This window comes from Mirounga leonina, unplaced genomic scaffold (assembly GCF_011800145.1).
Source record: "Mirounga leonina isolate KUSES-001 unplaced genomic scaffold, KU_Mleo_1.0 Mir_176, whole genome shotgun sequence".
Classification (NCBI taxonomy): Eukaryota; Metazoa; Chordata; class Mammalia; order Carnivora; family Phocidae; genus Mirounga; species Mirounga leonina.
The window spans coordinates 27,237,650-27,247,891 of NW_023270454.1; the positions used below are offsets into that span (position 1 = coordinate 27,237,650).

Genomic DNA, 10,242 nt, shown 5'->3' on the forward strand with positions numbered 1-10,242 from the left:
TGATTGCAATATTTTAGTCTCACAAAACATTGTTAATGGGGAAAACTGGGTAAAGGTTCCACAGGACCTCTGCATTATTTCTCACTACTACATGTGAATCTACAATTATCTCAAACTAAAAAAATTTATTGAAATAAAAAAAAAGATAATGAGTTTTGACAAGAGTTTATACTCAGGAGAAATTAGATTACCATCATCGTGCCTCACCCCTTTAGATCTATTGATTGCTAGGTAGCTTCTCAGAAAGTTACTATCAGGCCTCTTTGGAATAACCAGCTAATGACTAATTCTTCTTTAGGGTCTCTTAGTAGCTTTTATGTTGGGTAGAAACAAATACCAAGAGGTAGAGAAGAACAGGAAGATGCTAAGGGACAATATTATGGTGAATGTTAGTTTGTCAATTTAACTACCAACAGGATCAAAATATACATTTTTATTTCATTTAGCTTACATTAAATATTTGAAAAATCCTAAACATCCATAATTTATTATTTTCAACTTTTAAGAGTTGAACAGCAAGAAAAAAGAGGGTTTAGTTCCAATGACAAAACAAAGTTCCCCTTCAAGTCACTAACACCAACTCCTGTAAAACACTTTTTATGCGTAAGCACAGAAATGGTGGACCCAAGAGAATTTAAAATGCAAGGACTAAACTTTCCACTCCATAAAAACCCCACCATAACCACACTAAAGGTAAATTCTTCCACAGATTGAAGAAGAAAAGGAAACACCTGAGTACAGCAAGAAACACTTAGGGTAAATAGTTCAGTAAGTAGTGGTTAATTAGCATGTGAGATCACAGCTGTTTTTTTTTTTTTCCTGAAAAGATAAAAAACAAAGTAGCAATCAGCTTGTTTTTCTCCCTACAAAGGCTGATATTATAACTACTGAACATATTTTGACTAACTATATATATTCAATCTCTGACAAAGCTACAAAAGAGCAATAATATGTACTACAATTTGCTTTTCCTTCCTAACTTACCAACATTAACTAAATGGTACAGGGGAATATACATCCCAAGTGTTCTCAAACACTCACTATAATCATTACATTGTGCCATCATAAGTCACTTGTGAGTTTTTATATAAATAAATCCTTTTTTCCTGCTTAAATTCAGATATTCCTCAACTCTTCGAAAGGGCAGAATGCTTAAAAATCACATTACAGGGATGCCTGGGTGGTTCAGTCGGTTAAGCATCATCTACCTTTGGCTCAGGTCATGATCCCAGGGTCCTGGGTTTGAGCCCTACGTTGGGCTCCTTGCTCAGTGGGGAGTCTGCTTTTCTCTCTGCCTGCAGCTCCTTCTGCTTGTGCGCGCTCTCTCTCTCTCAAATAAATAAATAAATAAATAGATAAATAAATAAATAAATAAAATCTTAAAGAAGTGGGGGGCAACCCTCTCAGGCCCCTTCCCTCCTCAGGAGGTTTGTACTATCACTTTGTTATGACTCAATAAACCTTGCTTTGCTGCCCACTTAAAAAAAAAAACAAACCCACATCATTACAAATTAATAAAATATTTAGCATAACGATACGATAAATCAGATACTTCGTATTAGATTCCAAAATGTAGATGTAGAAGATACCAAAGTTTAAGGAAAAAACAGTATAAGATAAAAAAATTTTAATAAAAAATATATTCAACAACTTAGAAGTTTTTCCTATGAACTAGGAAATGCCCATCATAATCACTTGCCATGGGGCACCTGGGTGGCTCAGTCGTTAAACGTTTGCCTTCGGCTCAGGTCATGATCCCAGGGTCCTGGGATGGAGCCCCGCATCGGGCTCCCTGCTCCGCGGGAAGCCTGCTTCTCCCTCTCCCATTCCCCCTGCTTGTATTCCCTCTCTCGCTGTCTCTCTCTGTCAAATAAATAAATAAAATCTTTAAAAATAATAATAATAGGGCGCCTGGGTGGCTCAGTTGGTTAAGCGACTGCCTTCGGCTCAGGTCATGATCCTGGAGTCCCGGGATCGAGTCCCATATCGGGCTCCCTGCTGAGCAGGGAGTCTGCTTCTCCCTCTGACCCTCCCCCCTCTCATGTGCTCTCTCTCATTCTCTCTCTCAAATAAATAAATAAAATCTTACAAAAAAAATAATAATAATCACTTGCCATGATCAGACTGTAACTGGCATAATGTGCACTAGTTTGATACAATGAGTAGCTGATATAAATATGCACACATTCAGTCAGCCTGTCCAATAAATTCTACTACTGCAATAATTCTAGTCCCTCTCCACTGTGTAACTCAGGCTACCAACCATCTCAAGCCTGAAGAACAGACATCAGTCTTTAACAGATTTCTTGGTCTCCTCTTACTCTCCTTCAAAACACAACCTTCTATGCTCCAGTGGAATCACTTCTCATCCCCTACTCACTTCCTTGGCTCCAAGCACACGGAACGAAGGTTTACACCTATTTTCTTACAACCATGTGTGCTACTTCTGGAATATCCTGCATGTCCCCTACTCCACTGGTGGGTAACTTCCTACTCCCCTGAGACTCAATACATGCTTGTCTAAGTGTTGGCATAGGACATCTCATCTAGGAAGTCCACAGCCTCAATGGCTGCTATTGCAACTAAAGAATCACAACCTACTTAAAGGATACAATACATTGGTGAGTTACTGGAGGGACAGAGGTCTCATTTCATCTTTGAATTCCCAAGGCCTGATAAAAAAAATTTCATTAAAATGTGCTACAATAAAAACTACTATTAGACATTGCACTAAGTAGTAAATGTACTTTCTTTCACTTAATCCCAAAACAACCTCAGGAAGCTATTATCCTCATTTTACAGATAAGAAAATATCTGGTGCCAAAAATGAGGTGAGTAGAGGGAATGGCCCATAAAATTTAGATATCAAAGAACTATCAGCACATTTCCCTATCTCTTTAGCCTAGATCAAAGTTACTTCAGGTAATTACAAGTCTTTTTCACTAAAAAAAGAAAAAGTAAGTTTTCAAATGAGTCAAGCAGCAGTATGTGTCTTTAAACAGTTATTTTATCTTTACCTCAGATAATTTATATCTGAAGTACAACCCACTGTTACTTTACGTGACTTGAATTTCAAATATCAGCAAAGGCAGACCTACCGTTATCATTTAATTCCCTCCAAAATCCATTTGGATAAAGTTGTTTTCAGGCCCACAGTAAAATTAAAAAACAAAAAACAAAAAACAGTGAGTTTTCTTATGAATCAAGGAATCTTTGATCTTGAGAAATAGCTTTACAATGACAGTATATCCTCCCTTTCTTATTAAAGGGCAGGACCATTAATAAAATGATAGAGATCGAAGGTTATAGTTTGTTATTTTACATCCTTTCTTGAAAGGAAAAAAATGAAACAAGTTGGCAACCGAGTAGTCCACTTCCTTTTCTTAGTTTTATTTTGTTATTTTTTTTTGTAACTGTTCTGTTAAAGGCCAGGGCCTGGGAAGAACTGCATTAAACCAGTCCACATATAGCACTGCAGTTGGATAGATTCATTTTGAAACTCAGCCAATATATGCAAAGCTAATTATGGAACTGTTAATTACTAAATGTTTAAAAGATTATGTTAAAACAACTAAGTTTCTACCAATATCACAAAAAAAATGTTAATTTTTACCATAAATTTCAAAGTCACATGCTAATACAGTTTGAAATTAGTATTTCAGTTATAAATATGTATATGTTTTAACCTATAAATTCAAATATCATTATTATGAAAGGTAAATAAGTGATTGTTGCCGAACAGGAATTAGTGAAATATGATTTTCTAAACCGCACAAAAATCATTCAGTTCTATTTTTTGAACAAAAACTACTTCAGAACCAAATATTTATTACTAGAGCCCCAAAATTTGCTAAAATATAATCAAAGTATAAGTTGTCAAATGAAAATATGAAACTGCTCATAAACAATGATAAAAAGAAATTCAAATGGAAAATGTAACTATAATAAACACAATTCTTTCACTAGATTTTAAAGTTAAGTATTTACCAGAGATACTCTTTTGTGCAGATCCTCATAATTTAAAGTTCTCTAGGAAAACGGTATTTTTTCAGCCCTCTCATTATGACTAAGTGACTCTGCAAAGAATGAAGCCCTACACTGTTTTGGGCCCTCAGCTGACAAATTCATGAGTTAACAACTAAATCAAAAGGTTCAAGAGCCAAAAAAATTTTCAATAGTGAAAGACAAAGTAATATTATTAACTAGGAAGAAATGAGATGGAGCTATGTGTAAATACCATTTTTAAAAATAACTTGTAACTGGCTAAAAACACATTAAATTAGATCTTGAAAGAAAACAATTCAGCAATAGATGCTTCACCTGAAAAACTAAAAACATGCATTTAAACACTCTATAGAAGCAGCTACAAAAGGTCTGAACTCAACAAGTTAATAAAATGGTTTAGAAAAAGCATTTTATTGTTTAAAGCCTTGGGGGATAAAGCTGTTTGTAATTTATTTACATCTTTTACTTTACTAAATTGCTTTGGTGACCAAGCTTCTCATTTAAATGATTAAAGCATAAACCCAAATAGTTTAATAAAGCAATTACTTAAGAGTCCTGTTTTTCAACATAGGTGCATTGAAAAATATCAATAGAACATTTAGTGTTCATTATTTTCAAGGGGTTTGTTATTTAGAATACAGTGCCCCATTGACTAAAACTTAGCCAGGTTTCCAGACACATAATGTGGGACACACATTGGATCAAAGATTTTTTTCATCCTTTCAGAATATCAGGTGAAAGAGTGACAGCCTCTTAAATCTAGGTATGCATGATTAGGCTAAAAATTCAGGTGACTTTTTTTTTATTTTCTCCTTACCATTCTGCCTCTCTAATGACATGGCTAAATAAAATGGGTTCCCATTTTCCAGGTGTGCTTGAAAGCTCCCTAATTTGCAAAGTCTCCGTGTTTACACTGGGACTCTCCCCACCCTCAAATTCTCCTCTAGCTAACGTCTTAGGTTACACTAGCAACATCACTATTAACTTCTAGGCAATGGATTGACCTAAATACAAAACTATGTCTTCACAGAGTTTGAGAGAGAAACTGGGATGGTAGGGATTAAAAAAAAGAAAACCTGAATTTAACAAAAAATTATGTATTTCCTCTATTCTTTTAAAGCATTCCTTTTGCCTGTAATGAGAATCATATGAACTCCTTTATCGAGTCTATCCTGAAAAACAGAAGGAAGCATGACAGTAAAACTTTCCTAATTCATATCCTTCTGTTTGTGATATCAAGTTTATTTAATACATTTGCTTTCCTCGTATTACAAAATTCTCTCTAGCATTGACAAAAGATGGTAACAGAAAAACTTTCAGCACTCAATATAGTGAGTGCTTACATTACAAAGCACTCAATATAAAAAGCACCTTCTACCAAAACATTTTTTTTTACTCTTGAGTACATTTCAAACTTTTAGAAGATTGTTTTTAACCAGCCAGGTAAGGTTGGGAAAACATTCACATTTCAAGCTACTTTCTCCTGAAAACAACAATAAGCAAACATGGGGTTTGCATTAGTAATAACCAAATGAATATCAAAGTTAATAGGGCTGACACTTAACAATGTTCAAAATGTTTGGTAGCTTTCTCTATGCTTACTTTTCCAATGAAGGTTTGGTGGGGGGGAAATGTGCTGCTTTCAGATTATCAATGAAGCTTTCACGTTGTGGTGTTGGTAGTAACCGACCCACTTCTGAATCAGGCCAAGTTCTATGCTAGGTCAGTTTTTACTCTATTCTACACAACTGGCAGGAGAAGAGGAAAGTTTAACAGTTCATTTATTTGGCACAATCCACACACTTTCACAGTGGAGGTTTTGTCTCTTCCAGTCTTGTTTGTTGACCCCACCCCCCAACTGATAGTAGGTTTCAAGTCATTGCTGTTCTAATTAATCATCCGAAGGCACAGCTTCCCCCCACCCCTGCTTTAATTTCCACTAAAGGCCTATGACATCATTTTCTAACCCGCCTGGCTAGGTTCTAATATTCTCAACTTGTGTGATTTCATTTGGTACTTCAAACACTGAAAGAAACTGAAATATTTCACTGAAATTTGCTTTTCCATCACACTACCACGGAGAACGTGCATTTTCGGATGCATTAGACTGATTCAATTTACAATTTTAAAACAAACAGTAGAGGAGGAAGGCACATGGGAGTCAGTGCAATGCCCAGGGACAAGATCAAAGCAGGATACTGCTTGGTTTTGATAAAATAGTCGTATAGAATTGGAACTTTCCGGAAATATAGTGAAATGAATATTCTTGTACAATTATCACACATTGTCCATTCTTTTGGTAAATATGTGCAACCTATGATCCCCCAGATATGATGGCTCCATCAGGAAAAATGAAAAATCAGAAACGGTACCAGGTGCCATTCTTGGGCCTTGTCCAAAGGCAGCCAGTGAAAGATTCTATTTTATTCTGTTCTCCCCACATTAAATAATAATAATCAACATCAGAGAAGGAGAGCATTTGGGTTTGAACAGATGGCATCCAACACCTAACAAGCGAAGCAACTCTTTCAAGCATTAGATCCTAAATGTCTGATGGTCCCAAGGATCAGGAGGGCTTATTTGTCTTAAGAGGGTTGGCAGCAGGATCCCCTGTAGTCACCATCCCAATGCTTAGGAATATGCGTCATTAACCAGTCAGCAACTAAAAGCTTAAAAAAAAAAAAAATCAAAGCACCACATTTTTATACAATTTCCCCCTCTCTAGTCCAACTTGAGACAACCAAATCCAACACCATCCGCAATCGCTCCACTTAAAGAGGACAAATAAGCCTAAAGGTAAACGAATGTATATAAAGGTTAACAAACTTATCTAATTTTGACAAGGTTGTGCAACACCAAAAGAATCCGCAGGGTGCCCTTTCCGGGGGTGTACTTGAATATGTTCTGCAGTTATGCCTGCAATTTAAACTCAAAGCACCAACCTAGCTAATCAACTTTTCTTCCCCTGCACTGGAAAGCTGCATCCCTTTTTCAAAGAAGCAAAATAGTAAATACACAAACAGCTCAATATTTTACTTTAGAAGGTCAAGACGGATTTGTCTTCCGCAGAGCCATACGAGTTTCCTTCCTATACCTTTTCAAACACCACGGAACTCTGAAGGTAGAAGGGGCCACATGCATGGGAAGGAAAGGGGCCCTGCAGCCAGGGTGGCAGGAGTAGCTGGTCATGGGGAGGTGAGTCCCCCCTCACCCCCAAGATTCAGAAGCTCCAGGGTACGACTGGGAAGAGGGGAAGCTAATTAGAGAATTCCCTCCTCCGCGGGGCCAAACGAAGGAGGAAGGTCGGTAATGGGGAGGGCAGCGAAAAGAATACCGAGGAGAGGGAAAGATAAGCCCAGGACGACCAGGGGAAAAGCTTCGGAGATGGGATGCCATTGAAAGCTGGGGGTCCTGATGGGAGAAGTGGGGTGCGCGGGGCCAACTGTGTCAGGAAGGGGGGACGGGGACAGGAAAGGGCGCAGCTGGCGAAGCACAAATCCAGCCAAGTCCCGGCGGGTCGGTCTCACCTGGGGGGTCCTCTCGGCGGGGTTCTTCATCACCGCCTGGCGGAAGCTGTTATCCACGTAGGACGCCATCTCCCCCCGTGGGCCGGGCCGGGGCCGCTCCGCACCCTCGCGGCCTCCTCCCGGCCCAGCGCAGCCGCTGACTCCGCCCTGCGCGCTCCGCCCGCCCGCCTGAGGCTGGGAAGCCAAACCGCGGCGGCGGCGGGGCCTACGGGGGGGCGGCTCCGCCGGGCCCCGCGGCCCCGAGCGCGGGACGGGCGCGCAGGAGACCCGGCAGGAGAGCGAGGCCGCGCGAAGGGGGCGGGTGGCGCGCAGCTCCAGAGACCGCGGCCCGGAGGGTCCCTGCGGGCGCCCGGCGGCCGGGGACGCCCCTTCCTCCTCCTCTTCTCGCCGCTCGGCCGGGAGAGGCTTCCTGGCGCGCCCGGCTCCCTCCGGGCCTGGCTCGGCACGCCTCCCCCGGCTCCACTCGGGGGACGGTGGCGTCTCCTGCTGGCCCCGGCGGGCCTGAGTTATTCTTAGGGAGGCACGAGCGACTGTAAGGAAGCGAAAGGCTTGCAGGCAGACGGGGCCTCCTCTCCCCTCTCGCGCGGAGGGTCGCCCCCTCCTCTCAGGGGCTCGCCCCGCCGCCCGGGAGTCTCCGCGAAGCCCTCGATCTCCCGCGTCCCTAGTCCTCGGGCACTTGGGCGCCGCAGCCGACGCCGGGGCGACTGGCTCAGGTCCGGGCGCTGCTCAGCGCGATCGTCTCCGCCGCCGTGCCTGCCGCTCCTAGTCTCCGTCTATTGGACTCGGCCGTCCCTCCCGACTGCTGCTGCATCCCCCCGGGCCGCCGCGCCGCCGCCGCCGTGGGCTCCAGCGCCGCCGCCTCCCCCCATCAGCGCGCCGGGAGCGGAGCTGCCCCGGCGCCGGCGCCGCCGCGGCCAGCGCACCCAGCCGGGGCTGCAGCCCTCCGGCCCAGTCGCTCTCGGCAACTTTGTTCCCGGTCGGCGCGGGGCGGGGGAGGGGGAGGGGGGCCACGGGCAGCCCGGGTCCGGACTCCCGGCGGCGGGCGTCCTAGGGCCGAGGGCCGAGAGCCGCGCACAGCCCCCTCGGCGAGTGCTTGGGAAGCGGCGACTCCCCCTCCGCTTCCTCCGCCTCTTCCTCCTCCTGCTCCTTCTCCGGCCGCCGGAGCCGCTCCTCAGGGAGGAAGCGGCCTCCGGGGCTTGTTGCTTTGTGCTGCAACCATGGTGAGGAGTGAGTGACACGGCGGAGGCGAGTCGGCTGGCGCCGCATCATCGAGGGGCGGGGCGGCCCCGTCGCGCTCGGTCCCGCCTCCTCGCGCTCCCTGCGCCCGCCCGCCGGCCGCGCCCTCCCTCCCGAGCAGCACCTTCGGTCGCGACCAGGTGAGCCCGGCGCTCGCGCCGCGAGAGGGTCTCAGCGCTCCCGGCTGAGCTGGCTGGAGCCCCGCACCGCCTGGCGCCGAGGAGGCGACGCGAGTCCTGGTGCACGGGTGCGGGGCGCGGGGCTCTCCTCTTCCTACCCTCCCCACCCCCTCCCTGTCTCACGCGTGCCGCGTACCCACACCCCGCCCGGTCCCTAGGAGACTCTGCAGAGTCCAGTCGCCTCTCTCAGACGACTCCTGGCGCCACGCCGAGGCCAAGGGGGCTGAAAGTTGACCCGGAGCAGAAGTCCAGCCCGCAAGCTTGGGCTGTAGTGGGCACTCATTTTGAACCCGGGGGTTGGCTCCGAGTTGCTTCAGAGGCGATATATCCTCTAAGATTTTGTTTTGCTTATTTGCAACTTGCAGCAGGGAGAGCTTTCCTCTCTTGCCTTCCGTGCTTACTGCCACCTTCAGACACTTTAATGACGACGAGATTAAGGACATGGAAAAGTGCCAATTTCAACACTAGATCCAGTACCACCCCCAGACAGGCAAACATGCCAGATTTAAAGGTGATCAGTCATTAGCGAGAGACCCGGACGGCAAGGTCCGTGACATAATCAGAAACATTGGCAGATCTGGCTCTGCATCAAGGCAGGGCAAACCTCCTTCTCCAGACCCCAGATTTCCAAGCCGGACTCACTTGGTGCAGAGAACACGGTAATATAGCCCTTTAAGACGTTACCTCTCCTGCTGCTTCATTTCCCCCTCCCTCTCCCTCTCTGAGCCAGGTCAAGGTGTGTAAGGTCAGCCAAGCTCTGAGGACAGCTCTGCTGTTCTGGTCCTAGAGTTTTATTTTTATCTGCCTCCGCTCCTTCCTCCCTCCTCCCTCCCAATAAGTTCATGTTTTGATGTCTGTGTGGAGGCTATACTTAGCGGAGGGTTGTTACTTTCATGGCCTACTATATTGAACTTTTTTCCAATTTTCAAACATATCTTTTTAACATCTAGTTTATTTTAAACACTTAGAATGGGTTGGTTATGAGCAAACATTTTGGGGACCTTAAGTCACCTTTGTGTTATTAAACAGATTGTGTGGCTTCCTAGAGAAGTGACTGCCCAACCTTGTGAAACTGGACCTGAGTTATAAATTGTATCTCTAGACCCTTTTATATTATGGGTCTATCTTGCTGAAACTGCTTCCCCACATGTTTTTCACCCCTTTGTTGAGCCCCAGCATCAAGTTCCCTATGACATAGACCACCACATTGAAAGCAAAGGGACATGAATAAATGCTATTACAGCTCTGTAAAGAGAGAAGAAGAAAAAAAATCAAAATCCAGTGAAGTGAAAAAA

At 44.5% G+C, this 10,242-nt stretch overlaps 1 protein-coding gene across 10 annotated transcripts in view; it reads right to left on the reverse strand.

The window, feature by feature from the left end:
- Window positions 1–8,446, reverse strand: part of RAPGEF2 (Rap guanine nucleotide exchange factor 2) — a 237,105-nt gene extending 228,659 nt beyond the window's left edge. For 9 of the 10 annotated variants that reach the window (XM_035022807.1, XM_035022802.1, XM_035022797.1 and 6 more), the window contains exon 1: window positions 7,533–8,252. In XM_035022807.1, coding sequence (XP_034878698.1) covers window positions 7,533–7,601 — 69 coding nt within the window. In that variant the 5' untranslated portion in view covers window positions 7,602–8,252. Of the gene's footprint in view, window positions 1–7,532 lie in introns of all 10 variants that reach the window. The other variant, XM_035022800.1, reaches the window with a different exon arrangement.
- Between the last annotated feature and the right edge of the window lie 1,796 nt (window positions 8,447–10,242).